Source organism: Cucurbitaria berberidis (assembly GCF_010015615.1).
Source record: "Cucurbitaria berberidis CBS 394.84 unplaced genomic scaffold K460scaffold_1, whole genome shotgun sequence".
Taxonomy (NCBI): Eukaryota; Fungi; Ascomycota; class Dothideomycetes; order Pleosporales; family Cucurbitariaceae; genus Cucurbitaria; species Cucurbitaria berberidis.
Genome location: NW_024468935.1, coordinates 5,550,582 through 5,567,519, shown reverse-complemented (window position 1 = coordinate 5,567,519; position 16,938 = coordinate 5,550,582). Strand labels below are relative to the sequence as shown.

Genomic DNA, 16,938 nt, shown 5'->3' with positions numbered 1-16,938 from the left:
TGATACCCTGGGATGGAATGGATGGAATGGCGTTCTCGAATGAGTGGGTTTGCATAGTAAGAGCCGGCTTCCTCTGGCGAGGATGGTGCTGTGGCAAGGTTCTTTACGTTCGCTTTCTTTTTCAGTCTTCTTCTTCATGTCTTATTGACGGCCTTTACGAAAATATTTACGAAACATTGTCTGACGATTGGAGGGACGTTACTACTGAAGTTACGATGCCATGACTAGCATACTACGATCCTTGAATGATAATTTCCTAGTTCCTTCGAATAAAGTCCATACATTGATCTTGTTTAAGTGCACGTGTGTCTTCATATATTATAGTGTCTCTTCCATCCAAACCGTACGCACAATCAAACAGCTGCCTCTTTTGAGTTAGTCCTGTGAACAGTTGGGCACGTGCGCACCCTAAAGCGTCATGCCTCGGCTCGTTGTTCAGTACCTTGTTCACATGTCTGATTCAAATGCAACATCATCACTATCACAAGCCTCCGAACGCTTCAAATACCCCGGATTCCCATACCTTAGCTCTCTCTTCCCGATATTTGACACTTCATACATCATACAGCAACATCTGTCCCCACATTACAAGTGAGCTCTCGAAGACAGCTTGAGGACAATAATCGGACTTTACGAGCTTCAAAGGAGATCATACAGCCACAATGTCTCTTAAATCAGGTACGTGATTATCTTGTTATGTTTTGCGTCTGCAGAACCGCAAATGTGCGAGGCATTGCACGGAAAAGGGCGGATGGGCAGGTCGCGGCGCAGTCGAGGCGGTGTCATCGTCATCACGGAGAAGCAGTCAGCACCATCATTCACGAAGACCACCTCCAACACCGCCCACGTCTTACTACAAGCTCCCAACATATTTCCGTCTTCAGCTATCCAGCTCACAATAGCCCCTGACTAACCCCTACCCACAGCGGACTTCCCCTCCTCCGCCGCCTTTGACGAAATCGCCCGCTCCCTCTCTTCCTCCGACGCCGACCGCAAAGACGCGATCAAAAAAGGCGGCGCGATCTTCGCCTTCACACTCAAGAACGCCGGCAAAGAAGAATCGTGGCACATTGATCTCAAGGAGACGGGCACCGTGGGCAAGGGCGTCGCGCCCGAGGGCAAGAAGGCTGCCGTTACGCTGGTGCTGAATGATAAGGATTTTGCGTCGCTCGTTGCGGGCAAGGCGAATGCGCAGAAGCTGTTTATGAGTGGGAAATTGAAGGTCAAGGGCGATGTCATGAAGGCAACCAAGATGGAGCCGATACTTAAGAAGGCGCAGACGGGCGCTAAGCTATAGGCTGGAAGCTATAGGCTGGGAGGTGGATTATATAAGATATCAATCGAGATGTGCAATAGTATATTTGTGTCTATCTACTGACTGGCCTCTGTATATTCCTTCTTGATAGAGAGCCACGTATTGCCCGGCATCCGCTCGAGAATCTCAAGTCCTCGCGGCTTGATCCACAGTGGCTCGGTGCTGGCAACATATGGTTTGTAATAGTCTCTCGACAATTGGACCTACACGCGCCATCAGCATTAGATCACATCGCATCCCACGTCCAAGGCGTTGTCCCCTCTCGCCATCCCCACTTGGCTACCTCTAGATCGATATATAGGACGTCAGAGGGCAAATACATACAGTTTTAATCCACTCCTTCGACGCATGCCAGTTTTCAACAAACTTAAACTCCCCAGGCACTTCAGGGTTCTGATACACCTCGAAGAAGACGCATTCGGGTTCTGCGGTTACGGCGTCATAACAAGGCTTCAACAGTTCGAGGAACTTGGACGCATTTTCGGGCGCGACTGTAATGGTCACGTGGAGAGAGACGGTAGGGCCAGTGTATGGAGCCATGATGAAGAGCGTGGATGTGAATGAATAGTCGAGGAAGGTTGTATTGGTACAACTATGTACAACGTATAGAATGTGGATAGAGTTTATACTCTCGCATGTATCAGTACCCGCAGTTGGATTTCGAATCTGCTCTTAGGCCTCACGTCATGTTACGCCCGGTTTCGTCCGGGAGTATTGACTTGATGTTGGGCGAGTCATGTTGTAGGATCCGCTACTGTTTTTGATGGTGACAGGAAGTATAACAGTGCGAGATTGTCTGACTAAAAGCTGAACCGACTGCAATCATAAGAGTAATTCAAAGCGAGCTTGCGACTTTCAAACGCCACCCAACATGCGGTTCGCGCTGTGTAAAAACGCGGCCGTAGCAGCACCCATACCTTCCTCGTCGTCTGAATCAACTGCCTGTTGGAACAAGCTGATAGGATTCGCAGATGTGTCTTGACATGTATCGGCCTGCATTAGTGCGTACGTGAGCTGTTTGTGTTCCAAGTTCTATAGGTAATGATTTCAACGCTATGCTAACCTGTATGACCCTCGAAATAGTTGTGGCTTGTTTTCTAGAATCATATTCTACTCCCTGCTTTAGACGCTTCTTGTCCCTCCTTTCTTGTTGCGAACATGTTCGCTGCGATGGACAAGGCCAGCTGCATTCTGGCGCAGCTTGTTCCTCCAGGCCTGTCGAACTCTTACCGCGCTCGCGGCAAGGTCCTTTACACAAACACACACCACCCACCGTGCGTGCAGTCGCCGCTCAATTGAAAAAAAGGCCCAAAATCAACATTACCTCACTCTATATAGGAGGATGCCCTCGTTCATTTCCTTCTGTAGATGTCTAATCGCGGATAGCTAGTCCGAATTAAGACCAACCGACCGACGAAACTGCCTGGCCGCTTAGTAAGAAGTAGACTCAAGGTTGCAAGAAACGGCATCTAGAGACACAAGCGAGAAGATTCAAGGTGCTAGACTAGAATTGTTGTGAGAAACCCCCCAAATAAAAGACAACGCACTGGTTCAAGGCAATGAGACCGTTGCTAAATAACTTGGCTATCTTAAAAAGGAGGATGTTTACAATATAGACGAGACTGATGTTATTTTTATAGAGTTTTATATGGACAACAAGATGGGGTATCACAAAATAGACACAAATAGTACAAACCGGTAAATCCCCTCTAACAGTAAGGAAAAAAGAGACTGATGTTATGCTATTGATGCTAGGTTTAGTAAAATAATTAGCAGTTAAGGATGGCATGCAAGGCTATAGAGCTGCATGTATAAGGTGCACAGTAGGTACTATGATTAACTGCATTGGCAGCGATAGCAGGTATTTTATCTCTATAATTGTTTGGCTAGCTACCATCTACCAAAGTAACCGAACCACCTTCTTGTCTTTAAATAGCAGTATGCTTGCTTCCATGATTTAGAAATGCTGCTTCAAATATAACTCACAATCTTCAACCGCCTTAGTAGATGTTGGACGATCAGGTGCTGGTATTGTAGATATAAGATGTCAATATTCTTCTAGCATCTAGACTCAAGTCATACTTAAGACCATGGCAGAACACAGTTAGCAATGCATTTCATGTTTACAACAGCGCTTGGGCTACCACAATGGATGATTCCTATGCGATTGTAGCAATTTTCATAGTAAAGAAGACTATCCTTCTATATAGCGTTAAAGACAGAAATGGCCGAAACAGGCCCAACACCCGAGAGGACAACGCCCTACTGCGTTTGATACTTAACAAGAGACCAAGTTTCCGCCGCAATACCCTTGAGTTACGATTGACATAGCCATTACAGCTTTGTTGGTTCTGTGGATTGCGTGCCACACACTATTCGCCCTGTTTAACATGTAACAGACACGGAAGCAAAGAGCACGGAAGTGCAACGACCGTATGCTGGACCCGCGCTACTTCCTGCGCAGTTGTTTCCGCTCCAAGTACGAACAACGCAGCCACTTTGAGTATTTTGTAAGTAACTGTAGCTACACAACAGGTGCAGTGCCCCAGAGTTTGAGGCACTTGAGATAGAAGGGCTACTTACTTGCCAGAGACCGAGATGGATCGTACGTTACTGAAGGGCACGCAGCGGTTGCCGCCGCCTACAACGGTGAACTGCGAATTGCCGCCGTTGCAGGTATCGCCATTGTATGCCGTCACAACAGCGATGTTGTCACGCGCTGCTAGCGTGACAAAGTCGGTTTCGAGCGTGTCTTCCAAGGGGATGGATGTCGTTTCGAGAGTGTCTTCGATAGGAGCTGGTGCTGCCATAGCAGAAGCCAGCATGGACCCAAGGGTGATAAGAAGGCTGAAAGCGTGCATGGTGGATTGGTGATATGATATATCTGGGTTTTAGAAAAGAGCAGTAGGGTTGTGGAGTTGGAACTTGGAAGCTGTTGATGCCATGAAACGACAGCGAACGAGCGGGTCTTTATATGCCATCTCTGAGATATAATATAAGAATAGCACTATGCAGAGATGTGTTTGAATGCCGGCGGCCTGAGTTTGGATCCTACACGTTTCGTTTCCTGCAAGCATGTCTCTAAAGGTATCGTCGCTCGAAGGGGCATCATTGTGCGAGTTGTGTATAGAGTTTGTCAATACCTTGTCGACTGTCACTGGAATAGGCAAGAGTCCAAACCTTGTTAGTAACCTTTCTGATCATCGCCCACTGTATACTGCTCTGAGCAAATAAGGGGCATCGTCAGCTATGCTGCTAAGTGGAAGGTGATACAGAAACAATATCAGGATATTGCGAAGAGGATTCAGGATCAGACACCAGTATAACTATTTTGTAGAATTTTATATGGACAACAAGATGGGGTATCACAAAATAGACACTAGATAATAAAAACCGATAAATCCCCTCTACCAGTTATAAAAAACACGAAAAGCGTGACAAAATACAGGTGTACACACTAGTATAACTATCGTGTTAGATTGGCCTCGGTAGGTTTGTAACGTAAAATGCATTACATACCTTGCGCACCGTGAGGGCGAAGATCTATAGTCAGGCAAGCAGCGGCTAGTGACTTTTTGTCGTGATTGGCAGGGAACGACTCTTACTTCGACATGCAGTACACAGCGGGGTACACGTGTCTTACCCAAGAAATAAATATAAATCGCGCTCTGCATTATGCGAAGAATTTTGCCTTGATTTGGCTTCGGGCGCCTGAGACTATTGAGGCCTTTTAAGGAAGACGGACAAGGAAAAGAAGTTACTAGGAATAAGCAGGCACATTAGGCAGCAGTGATCAGCGACATGATTTGCTGCTCCTAGACAGTGATTGGCACTAGCACTTGGAACGGAGTTGGCATATAGAGTGATATTATGGGGTTGCCTAATAAAGGCGCATCATTGTATATCCAACCACAAAGGAAAAAAGATAGCAACGTAGCAGATTGCTCCCTCATCCTTCCTAACCTTATTCCGCTACTTGCGAACCGGGGGTATCATGTATTATCCTGGCATCGTATGCGTCCAGATTAACGTCTCAAGGGGTGGAGAAGGGTATACGCTCCAAAACACTAACGAAAGGAAATTAAAGGAGAACAGAACGCCCAGAACGCGTGCTAGGTGTGTGTATCAAGGGCAAACATTAAATCCATCGTTTTGGCGGACTCGTATATGAAAACAGAGGAGATTTACCAGATATGATAAAGAGACATATAAAATATAGAAAATAAAGGAAACGCGAGATCTTTTACATATTATCCATCATCTTGCTTAGCGCGAGCCAGTCATATAGCTCGTGCCCGCTTGCTCGCTTGTCGCCATCGAGTGCCGATTGATCTCTATTCAGCGTTGGGAGCGGCTGCTCAGTATCGCTGGGTCGCTTCTGTCCGAAGCCGCTATCGATCCTGGAGGTAGGAAGAGGCTTCTGAGTATCGAGATCAGAAGCTGTGGCGATCTTGTAGAAATTGGTCGTTGCGGATCGGGGGGTTGTCGGGGGTTGAGCAGCTGTGGTTGGCTGAGGTGTGGTCGGCATCGGAACAGCGGTGGGCTGAGGAGGAGCTGTGGGCTTCTGCTGTTGGACTGGTGTACATGTCGTGATACGCATGCTGGCCAGAGAAGTCTGCTTAGGCATGGATTCCACGGGAGGAGTAGCAGATTTGAGTCTGGACACAAGAAAGGAGGGTTTCTTGAACAGCGGCGACTTGGGAGTCTTGACTGGAGCTACCGAAGGCTTCGTGAGAGCCTCGGTGTCCTGCCTCTCCCTATGTTGCTTCAGAAGTTTTGCCTGGGTCTCCTGTTCCTTTTGTAGCCTCTCCTTTTCTTCTTGCTCCCTTCGCAGTCTCGCTTTCATCTCTTCGTCTTTCCGCTGCTGCATCCTGGCTTCGTGGGCAGCGTTCTGTTCCTCCTGCTGGCGACGTCGTTCATCGTATCGCTTCTCTTTCGTCTCAGAGTCCTTCAGCATTGGAACAATCTTGTCCTTTTCCTCCTCAACCAGATCCTCGGCCACGCAAGCCAACGGCGTCAACCCTTTCACGTTCTTGACATTCGCCTTCGCACCTGCACGCAGCAACGTTGCAACGACCCTCTTGCTCCCCCCTCTTGCTGCGGCATGAAGTGGTGTATTCTTCTCATTGTCCTGAATTTCGACCTTTGCACCGCGGCGAAGCAGGGTGTCGACGATCTCCCACAAGCCCTTCTCCGCAGCAATGAAGAGTGGCGTATTGCCGCTCTGATCCTCGCAGTTCACATCTGCACGCTGGAGTAAGAACTCGTCTACGAGATCCATGCGATTCGCCTTGGTTGCGGAATGTAGTGGATACCGACCACCGTAAAATGGCGATGCAACAGACAACTTCGTCCCCTTCGTCAGCAGTAACGTTACAAGATCGATATCGACACTTGGAAGTTCTTCGAGGAGGAACGTAAGAGGATGTAAAGACAGCGGTAAGCTCTCCCTCGAGGCATGTGGGGATGCTGGGGATGGCGAGCGTCTTGACCCCCTGGCAGTTCCAACATTCGAGTCAGCACCGGAGTCCAGGGTGAGTTTAATCGTTTCGAAGGCGTACTCGGGCGACATCGGCGGCTGTAGTGGCATGTTTCGCAGTACAGCCCAGAGCATACAGGTTCCGAGAGGTGACTTTGGCAACGCGTTGACGTCCAGTCCCATGGAGATCAACTGTCTGATTTCCTCGGTGGGAAATATTGCGGAGAAGACGGGCAGTTCAGCCTCTGGACTGCCAGGCTGTCTTCGTAATGAGCCCGCACGACGTGTCCATTCATACTGGGCGAGGAGCTTCAAGATCTGCTTTTCAGTCTTAACCGATGTCTTGAGATGCCCTTTGCCTGGTGTCCAGTCTGTGAATGTGAAGACAGCACCATGTTTGAGCAGCGCTTCCACGAAAACAGGCTTGCGCATAGATATCGCATAGAAAAGCGCGTCGTGCCTCTTATGATCCTCGTGGTCGACGCAATGCCAGCTCGCCCTTCGGTCCGCCTTCTGCATCAGTAGCACCTCGACGACGGGTAAGCCTTCCTCGGGAAGCGTCTTTACAGCCTGTATGAGTGGTGTGGCCCCCGATCGGTCGCGCATGCTTCTGCTGACCCCACGGTCACAGAATGGCACCGCGGCAGCAGCAATGTCTTTCCAGGTCGATGCTCCTTTCGGGATGCTCCTAGCAATGTGATGTAGTGCATTCATGCCGTCCTCGTCCCATGAGTTGATGCTAGGCGGGATCGTGAGCAGCGGCACGACTGCCCATTGGTGGTTCTTGATAGCGAGAAGAAGCGGTGTCTGCTTCTTCGAATCGACGGTTGTGGTTTCAGCGCGGGCGCGGAGTAGTAGGCGGATCGTCTTTTCGAGTCCATTCGCTGCAGCGAGATGTAGGGCAGTTTGCTCATCAGAATTCGTCTTGCGAAGATCGGATGCTCTAGCCAACGACTCTAGCTCTGGCTCCTTCTCTTTGTCGCTATGTGTGGTAGCGTAAAGTAGGGGTGTGAGTCCATCGAAGTTGATTTGACGTGGGTTGGCACCGTTTTTCAAAAGCAAATCGATGCACAATCTGCTATGCGTCGCAAGATGCAAAGCCGTGTTTCCATCATTGTCTTGTGCATTGACCTTGACTCCAGAGTTGATGAGCAGATGTGCTACACGCACATTGCTGAATCGGGCAGATACAGCGCGATGAAGTAATGTCCTGCCATCCGGGTATGTGACCGTAGCATCTGCGTCTTTAGAGAGGAAGGCCTTGAATATGGCGGACATGGCTTCCTTGTCCTGTGCAATAGGACTGTCAAAGGCTGCCTGTAGAACGGTCAGGCCTTTCGCGTCACGGATCGAAACATCAGCGTTATGTTTGACAAGTGCCTGGATGACCTGTCCTCCGGCGCACTCTAATGCCACGAATACTGGGCGTAATCCGTTTGCCGTTTCTCGATCCGGATCTGATCCCTTCTCCAAGAACATTCCCACCAAGCTGGCATCATCGCGCTTTATCGCCTCTACCAGCACAGTCGAGTCTGGATCGCAGGCTGCTGAGAAGATGTCGGCAATGAGGTCGTTGCCGATCGAGAAGCGACCCTTGGTTTTGTCCACGTGCTTCAGAAGCATTTCCTTCTCTTTCACCAGCTTGTTGCGCTTCCCATGTGCAGCGTTGATGATTGCAACAGCTCCATGAAGATTATTGGCTTGCAATGCAGCCTCGGCCGGGGTCTGGCCTTTGGTATTTAGGGTGTCGTATTTGGCCCCAAGTTTAAGAAGGGCGACTACAGTGGCTAGAGATCCCGATTTTGAAGCCGCGTAGTGGAGTGGTGTTTCGCCAGTTTCTTCTGTCTGGACTTCAAGGTCGGGTCCGTACGGGAGGATGAGGTCAATCAAATCACTCCGGCCACTTTTGATCGCCATGTGTAGAGCTGTCTCTCCGCCGCTCTTCGTTGTTGCATTGATATCCGCTCCTGCTTCTAGTAGTATCTTGACGATTTCGATGTGCCCATTGGCAACCGCAATACACAAGGGTGGTTGACCCGTGCCATTGACATCGTCAGGCGATCCACCAGTTCGTAGGAAATGGGAAAGAGCTGCTTCGCGTTGGTGATATACAGCGTAGTAGATAGGCGTCCACTCCTTCGATGGTTCAAGGCTCGTCTCTCCCTCCGATATGGTTGTTGGTTTTCCGAATTTACATCTCAAGACCTCGACAGATGTCTGTAATGTAGAACCTTTGCGTTTCAACATACTGGTCTTGGTGGTATCGTTATCCGATTCGAGGTCGACGTGACGGAATGGTATTGGGGCTTCCATTGAAGCAGATGAAGAAGACATACAAGAACAAGACTTCATGATCGAGAACAGACATTAGAGAAAGCGATAAACATCAGAATGGAGACGAAGAATTTGGACGAAAACGAAAAGGCCAGTGCGTGAACAGCTCAGTCCGCTATCAAAAGCATAACGCCAGACGGGAGATTGACAGGCAGGTTACACTAGCCCTTCCCCCCCAAAACGGAATCGTAGCTGTTGATGGCGCACTCAGAACCAAGGAAACCCGGCATAGCTACCCTCACCAATGCTAGACCGCAGATGCCAGAACGCCATGTGCACTTTTCCAATAACGGTTGGATTATCGTGAAGCTGAATCCAGCTGAAGCCAATTGCGCCCTAGCTGCCGTCCGGATGCGTCAAGGCGAGCGAGCAGCTACGACGAAAACGAACGACGTCCAAGGATGATCGCCACAGCGCCTCCCAGTGAAGCAGCGCGCGCCTCCAGACCCCCTGTCTCCTGCGTATCAAACTAATGAATCTTAAGATGAGATTTCTCTCCACTTGGCTTGTTGATGGCATCGTGAGTAAGTCGCGTTGCCCCAGGCGTGCATCGCGCAATCCGCCGTCACATTCCTCAAGACAGCGGTGTCCTGTCAATGGCGGGACCGACGCAAGCAGGCTAAGCGAGTTTGCCAACTGTCCAACGCCATTTTCTTGCTTTCGGCGATGATTGATGAGAGGAGGCGAGAGAAGGACGGATAGAGTTGGGGCCGTAAGGTACCAGCGCCTTACGAGGCACCGCTTGAGGCGCTCGCTAACCAGAATACACGTGCTGGTGGCATGATTGGCTCAGGGGCTACCATCTTCCCGTCCTCTTTCGACAACCACATCAAGTACCGGCGGCAACTCCTGCGGGAGATTCTCTTCCGCACTGGCATTTTGGGGTGGAAGTGAGTATTGAGTGGAGATTGGCTATCCTGAGATTATCGTGGGGTGAGGATTGGCTTTGACGCTCGTTCGGTAACTTTAGACCCTACGGTACGCCTAACAGCGCCACTAGGAGCGCCGTCGACGGGAGATCATCATTTCCAATAGCTCGACGGTATTAAGTTTTGAGCCTCACACAATAGACATGGAATAGGGGTACCAAACGACTGTGTTCCTTGGTTATACGTAGATCAACTATGAAAATCAGGTAAATCAGCAAACGAGTGTAACAAGGCGCGCGAAGCTGAATAGCAAAAGCACATTCCGACAATCAAACTTTCCCTCTTTCTCCTCACAGCCCCATGTTTCAGGCGGACCGTTGCCACTCCCAAAATAAACTTTCCGAAGCATCGGAACTCACGCGTAATACTCTGATTGGGCTTGCTGTACACCAGAACCCTCTAACCACGAGTCAACAACTGCCACCTCTTAGAACTTCACCCCCAACTTCCAGCCAACTTGGAGGGCCCGGCTCCAAATAAAGCAGCCCGATGCGACAATATAGCAAATAGCTGTCCAGATGACAACGCCCCAGTACCGTCCACCAGTAGCTTGAAGCAGGCTGCCCGCAATTGGTATGCCCGTAAGGGTGCTGAAAGACACGACCGTGTAGCAAGTTGCATAGTACCGTCCATACACATTTGTGTCGCAAAGCTGGCCAACGCACACTGGGACCAACGAGATGTTCGAACCGGACGCGAACCCGAAGATGACAGCGTAGACAATAGAAAGCGCTTTGATGGCAGTGGCCTCGGCGGTTGTAGTAGGCGTCAGGAGCGATGCAGGTAGCCAGAAAGTCAAAGACGTGGCTGAGCATACGGCGAGCGCAGCGATCATGCTGTTGAAGCGGCCTAGCTTATCTGCCAGAAAGCCAGGCACCCATCGTCCAAGACAGCTACCGGCATTGAAGATTGCAATGAGCTGATACGAGAATGCAGCGCTGAGCGTGCCGGTCGAGGTTGCAAAGGTTGTAAGGTAGGTGATGGGAATAAACAAGGCCCATTCCATCAGGAAGATACCGATTGTAAGCAATAGGTACGATTTGTGACGGAAGATGCGGAAGTCAGGCATGACTGATTGTCCAGGTTTGGGGGGTAGTCGAGAGCGGATGAATACGCATGCGAAGATGCAACAAAAAACGTCGATGAAGCCTATGATCCGGGTAGCCCATGCGAACCCAACCGAAGGTAGGAGTCGTTGCAGTGCCAATGGGAAGATGACACCTCCGAGCGCTCCCCCGGCAGCCGCAACACCAGTTGCGTTGCCTCTCTTCAGATGGAAGAAGTGGCTGACAGCTGCGAATGCTGGCGTAAAGATCAAAGATGTTCCCACGCCACCAAGGACCCCAAAGACGAGAAAGAAGTGCCAGTACGTTGTACATACGCCCAGAAGAAAATTCGAGGCACACACCAGTATGCTGCCTGCTGGTACAAGTATTCTCGGGCCATGGGCGTCGAAGATCGGGCCAATCTGAAGGCCGCAGAAGAACGACAAGAACACATACATCGAGAAGATCCAACTGATGCTACTCGCGCTGTAGCTTCGCAACTGGTTCTCCCCAATGTAGCTGTGATACACACCAACGCTATTCATCATGCCGAGTGCGGCCACGAGGCCCATGAAGGAACCCAGTACAACTGACCAAGCCTCAAGGCCACCTTCGGGGTAAGTCACCTCATCATCATCGTGAGAGGTTTCAGACTGTTTCTCTTCATCTCCAGTTGCAGTGGCGTTTTTTTGATTCTCCTTGGATTTCTCCGATGCCTGGGCATCGGCGGAGTGAGTTGGGGCACTCCGGCATTTCGAGAGTGTGTCCGAAGGCGGGATAGTAAACTCAGCGTTGGGAAAGGTATTCACCCTTGAGAGATGGTTGCGTTCGGTAATGAGTCCTGGCTTGCTGCCGTTGTGTTCGCTGTTCATGCGAAGGGCTGAATGGATTGACAAAAAGTTGGTCGAGATAGACTAGAGTGCGCAAAACGCTTGCTGTATTGATGCGATCTTGAGGTTGATGCTCGTAGCAAAATAGGTCGGAAGCTCCCCACTATCCCCAGAAACGCGTATGAATCGAAGTCTTAAATCCCCATGTGTCTATGACGCAACCACCAAAGCGCAAAATGTATATGTCCCCGAGCAGTAAGGTTTCAAAGGTCAATGTCCCCGAGCGGTAAGGTATCCAAAGGTCGTGGTCCCCGAGAGGAATAGATATCCTTCGCAAAATGGGGGATACGGCGGGGTTAATAAAGCATGACCAACAGATTTGACTTGTGCCGCTTGGAGTTACTGCTGGAGGGAACCCGCCAGCTCTGCCAGTAAAACCCACATCGTGTGGCCCCACGCGATGCGATTGGCACCAAATGACGGAAGCTGAAATATAGAAAGCGTCGGATAACTATTGCAATGCGGTATCGGCCGTTGCCGAATTGAAGTTTTTTTGGACGACCCTTTTCTTGAAGCCGCATATGATTGGTCGAAGATGCCGAGAACTAGCTTGTTGTTACATAAGCGCGTGCCGTTTTCCGTCGGTGACGAATCTGAACAACAGCATAACCGACATTGCGAACGAATGATGCAAGATGGTATAATACAGCATACAGTCTATACTTGAGCAGTAAAATGAACTCGCTTCATCTCGTCAACGTAGTTTGTGGTCAACAACTGCCCTTGACCAGCGCGTCGTATTCCGGAAAGAGAATCCTTCGGAATTGCAGACGGAGCTCAGAATCCTCGTGGAATTGCTTCTCTGGATGACCAATCTGATCCAGGATGTCTGCGGCATTCTTCTCTGGCCAGACGTAGGTCAGAATGTCTTCAGCGACCGATGTGATCTTCGTATGGCCGGTGGAAGCTTGCAATATGGTATGCCATATTTGCGAGGGAGGAGGTGCCTTCGATGGCTTTGTGAGATTAGGAGGTTGTAAGGAACCGAGCGAGACGGTGCTGAAGGCGGAATCGTATCGTGCGTGCTCGCTGTTGCGCTTTGTATATGGCTCTGCGGGCATCTCGCTGACCTTGTTCCCAGGTATGTTGCAGGCCTTTGCGGTACCAAGTTCTGGATTCGGTTAGCACTATGCGTTTAACCACACATTGAAAGTGACATACGGAGCAACTCGAGAAGCATTTTGCTCTCGTCTGGGGCGGATTTGCCCTCTCTGAAGATATTGTAGCTGTCATTTGACGGGCATGCCTGTATCGCCATGTGTAGTAGTAGACAACTACCGCGAAACTTCCAGCGCTCTTCGTCGGGCAGGTCGCGCTCGCGTGACGTATACAGTTCCTTGAGTTTAGTCTCGAGGAGCTCGTATAGAGTAGTGAAGCCTTTCTGGCTGTTGGTTTCCGGTTCCTTCCCAAGATTAGCATGCATCAATATGGGAGAGCTGGCGGTCTTCGCAGTACTACTCACCTCAGTAAGCTCGGTAGGTGCGGTTGTGGCGGTACTTGACCTGAGATTGGTGGAGTCGCTTCTTGGGAACTCAGTGCTGGCTGTCTCTGGTATCGATCGCTCTGCAACGCGCTCAAAGCTTTCACACTCTCCTGCAGCGGCTTCGAATTTCTCGTCTTGTGGGTGAGATGGGATAGAGGCCTTTGCGGCTTTGGTGAACATGTTCTTGAACTTGGCTACACATTTGGATTTGAGATCTTTGATGTCGCGTCGGATGAGCTTGGAGGTCCAACGGACATCGTAGGGGAGGGGAGATGAAACCATCCTGACTATCGCTATGGTGGGCGGCGGATTCGGAAGGTATAGCAATGAGTTGAGCAACTTCGCGGGGGTTAGCAAGCGCTAAACTAGGTGGGCTGGATTTGAGGACTTACTCACCTGTTGTAGGCTTTGTCTAGGAAGGTACAGCTTAACTATCGCTCGGAGGGAGAGTGATATGAGTGCTCGGTGTTCAGAGTTGAGGAAGACGAGAGCAGTTGGTGTGATAGACGGGTGGGTACGCGAAGCTGAATAAATACAGGCTTATCAATGCGTGAGGTGAGGATGGGGCCAGGGCAATAGTGCGCAAAGACGCGACTAGAGTTTCTTTCACCGTGACGGATGTAAACAAGAGGGGAGCGCGTGCCCGACGCCAAAGACAGGGTACAGAACTCGAAAGTAGTCTAGGATCGAGTGAAATTAATGGCCGAGAAATATAGAAAGCTCTGTGATGTTGATATTCCCAAATGATACGATGCGTTGATCAAGATGGCAGACTCGAGGACGCGGGAGCAATTTAGCCTTCCTCCATTACAGCTTCCACTCCAACGGCTCCGTAATCTCCAAAACACCCTCTTCAAGCCAGCCCGCAACACTCCACGGCCGCAGTCCCTGAGGAAAGTACCTTGCACGCCCCTCGTCATCCGAACCTGCCTCTCCCATAGTAACCCAACACGCCCTCGCCCTCGGGACCTTGGCCTCGATATCAAACGCCGTCCATCGATCTGTCCCAACACAAAGCGACTCCTCACCCTTCGAGCTAACATCATACGGGTCAATTTCCGGGCCTCGAATAGCTTCTTGAGCGGCCGCGCGATGGCCCGCAGGCTCAGGAATAGGCGGCTGGACATGCCTGGTGCTGATGGGGACCCACGCCGTATTGACAGGTAGACTGGGCATCCATTTCCACGGCTTCAATGTACAAGCGAAAAAGGGTTTCACGCCATCGCCTTCCTTTGTTCCGGGCGGGAAGACTTTGACATCCAGACACGGCGGTGGGGACTGGCCCTTGAGTGTTGGGGGCGCAGAGAAGGAGAATCGCGCCAGATGTTTTGGTATGTTCCAGTTCAAGCGGCCGTTATATACTGTGGTGCGTTGGGAAACGTAGATTCTGGCTATTCTGAGTGCTTTCTTGGGGATCTTGGGCGGGCCATTGGAAGGCTGGGGGACAGTGAAGTTTCCGGGGATCAGCATCAGTTCATCGTAGGGACCTAGAAGAGGTGTGTTAGGAGCAGCCGTAGCCGTATAATGAACATCTTCAATAGTATCTATGAGTAGACGTTTCGTTCGACACCGCGAGAACGTAACTGGGTAGACAAGAACCCAACAAGTTCGAACAAAGTATGAATCCAGGAAACTCGAAAACTCAGAAATAGTTCAAAGAATGTATTGAATTAATAGAAACGCGCGGTATCTGCAATAAGAGTAGCTCAGGGTAACTAGAAGAGTGTGTTTACACTCATAGCACCAAAAGAAAAAATGGTTTACACTGAACCAACAACAACAGATTAAAAGAAACAGCAAAACCTACCAACAGGCGTCCAACTATACCTCACAATGACCACGGCGCCCAATCCGCCCCGAAACGCACCTACACCCTTTTCCCCCTCCTCTTTCCCCCACGCTGCCTCAAGCGAATCATACACGCCCTGCGGCAATTCTCTCAGCGACAGGAACAAGAAGTAAGACTCGGCTTTTAGCGTCCATGGGGCTTTGGACCGGGGAACGGGGTGTTGCGCGGGTTCGGTGAGGAGGCTGCTGCTGCTGCTCATTGTGGATTGGATAGACTAGACTGAAGGGGGTTGGGGAGGCGAGATGAGATGAGATGAGATGTGGAATTAGACTGTTGAGTAGGGAAACGGAGGGTAGTGCTTGAAGGTGATGATGATGACGATAATGATGATGGCAAAATGCGCGCGTTGAGGCAATGTTGACTTAGCAGTGAGATGACGTTGGGCGTAGTACAAGCAGGTGACAGCGCTGTGGCGGCTTACTTAGTAGCTGTGGCGTCGAGTTCTGCTTGGTCACAGTGCGATTTGTGATGAACACATGGGATGAATGCAACGATGAAGGGTTTAACGAAATACAAACCTGTTTGTTGTACTTTGGGTGTTGTTGATTGTGAGCATGAGAAGGAGGGGTTGCCGTTGCCTCGGCCTCGTGCGATCCAATATAGAAATCACATGTGGATGTGAGAAAAACATGAACACCGACGCTCCATCATTGAAAGTAAACAACATATTCGAGCAATTCGTATCGACGAAGACTGTCCCAATTCAAGCGAACTAGCTGCTGAAGTAATTAGCGCAAGCTCTTCTTTGTAAAAAAAATCCTAGCCCTAGTATCCATTATTTTCAGCCACTCGCCATCCAATCACATGCCATCGCACTTGAAGCTCCGCAAGGCGACCGACTAAATGTCGTCGCAATTTCCCAACAAACACGCACTAGAATCTCCGCAGTATCCTAAGCCAGAAGGCGACAGGTGGTCCGAGACAAAGTGGATCGAAGTAGTTTCCATTACTCTCCAGGCAATGCACCAGCACACCGCTAATGATCTTCCATGCATGCTTCCGAGGTTCTTTCGCCCCATGGAAGAGAGCGTTGGAAGGATGTTCCCTATAGCCAAGCGCCACTTAGTACCGTCTTAGTCCGAAACACATATATGTGTCCTCGGTTGGCGGAGGGAGATGAGTTCTTGCATCGGACGCGAAGACCCACATGAGCGTTCGAAGCGGATTTTGACTACTGGTTAGTGCGGCTCTGCCGCGATCCATCCAAAGCCACTTTCATCCAGTTAGACGCAGCTAGCCCTCACGATGCCCTCGTTCGTGCAGCTTCTAGTAGACCACTCAACAAGGGGCAATGGCTTGGTTGGGCCTTGGGCTCCCGGCTAAGTACGGCGTGACACAGTAACTTTCTCAGAAACTGTCACACTGGAACGTGGAGAATGGCTGGTGTTACGAGGGGGGCACGCGACACCCAGCCCACTAGCAGAAAGCCCGGCTGCACGAAACGCGGCCTGTAGCGGTACACAACCCATTGTTTGGATGCAGGGGAACGGCGGTGGATCAAACACGTGGGCACGGGACCCTGGACACGAATGGCGTGGTGGCGAAGTAGCTGCTTCGTAAACGAGGTAAGCTGGGCCGACCTGGTTTGTGATCACACTGCCTGGTCATAACAC

General features: G+C 50.4%; 6 protein-coding genes across 6 annotated transcripts; 1 reads left to right on the top strand and 5 right to left on the bottom strand.

The window, feature by feature from the left end:
- Positions 1 to 459: 459 nt before the first annotated feature.
- On the top strand, positions 460 to 1,373 carry K460DRAFT_324596 (sterol-binding-like protein). Its single transcript, XM_040930572.1, has 2 exons — positions 460 to 678; positions 927 to 1,373. The coding sequence occupies exons 1-2, from the start codon at positions 663 to 665 to the stop codon at positions 1,295 to 1,297; spliced, it is 387 nt and encodes a 128-aa protein (XP_040794143.1). The 5' UTR covers positions 460 to 662; the 3' UTR covers positions 1,298 to 1,373.
- K460DRAFT_37521 (uncharacterized protein) lies at positions 1,141 to 1,967 on the bottom strand. The gene is made up of 2 exons (XM_040934745.1): positions 1,640 to 1,967; positions 1,141 to 1,518 (listed from the first exon to the last, which is right to left on the bottom strand). Exons 1-2 carry the CDS (start codon positions 1,853 to 1,855, stop codon positions 1,372 to 1,374), a joined length of 363 nt encoding a protein of 120 aa, XP_040794142.1. The 5' UTR covers positions 1,856 to 1,967; the 3' UTR covers positions 1,141 to 1,371.
- Positions 1,968 to 3,700: 1,733 nt separating this feature from the next.
- Positions 3,701 to 4,176, bottom strand: K460DRAFT_401593 (uncharacterized protein; the record flags this gene model as incomplete). The annotated part of the gene is made up of 2 exons (XM_040936432.1): positions 3,701 to 3,812; positions 3,899 to 4,176. 2 exons carry the CDS (start codon positions 4,174 to 4,176, stop codon positions 3,701 to 3,703), a joined length of 390 nt encoding a protein of 129 aa, XP_040794141.1.
- Positions 4,177 to 10,207: 6,031 nt separating this feature from the next.
- Positions 10,208 to 12,458, bottom strand: K460DRAFT_362328 (MFS monocarboxylate transporter-like protein). The gene has a single exon (XM_040932625.1). The coding sequence runs from the start codon at positions 11,973 to 11,975 to the stop codon at positions 10,485 to 10,487; it is 1,491 nt and encodes a 496-aa protein (XP_040794140.1). The 5' UTR covers positions 11,976 to 12,458; the 3' UTR covers positions 10,208 to 10,484.
- Positions 12,459 to 12,703: 245 nt separating this feature from the next.
- On the bottom strand, positions 12,704 to 13,758 carry K460DRAFT_401590 (uncharacterized protein; the record flags this gene model as incomplete). The annotated part of the gene is made up of 3 exons (XM_040936431.1): positions 12,704 to 13,104; positions 13,155 to 13,395; positions 13,456 to 13,758. 3 exons carry the CDS (start codon positions 13,756 to 13,758, stop codon positions 12,704 to 12,706), a joined length of 945 nt encoding a protein of 314 aa, XP_040794139.1.
- An 85-nt stretch (positions 13,759 to 13,843) lies between these two features.
- On the bottom strand, positions 13,844 to 15,853 carry K460DRAFT_362327 (uncharacterized protein). The gene is made up of 2 exons (XM_040932624.1): positions 15,284 to 15,853; positions 13,844 to 14,963 (listed from the first exon to the last, which is right to left on the bottom strand). Exons 1-2 carry the CDS (start codon positions 15,522 to 15,524, stop codon positions 14,284 to 14,286), a joined length of 921 nt encoding a protein of 306 aa, XP_040794138.1. The 5' UTR covers positions 15,525 to 15,853; the 3' UTR covers positions 13,844 to 14,283.
- Between the last annotated feature and the right edge of the window lie 1,085 nt (positions 15,854 to 16,938).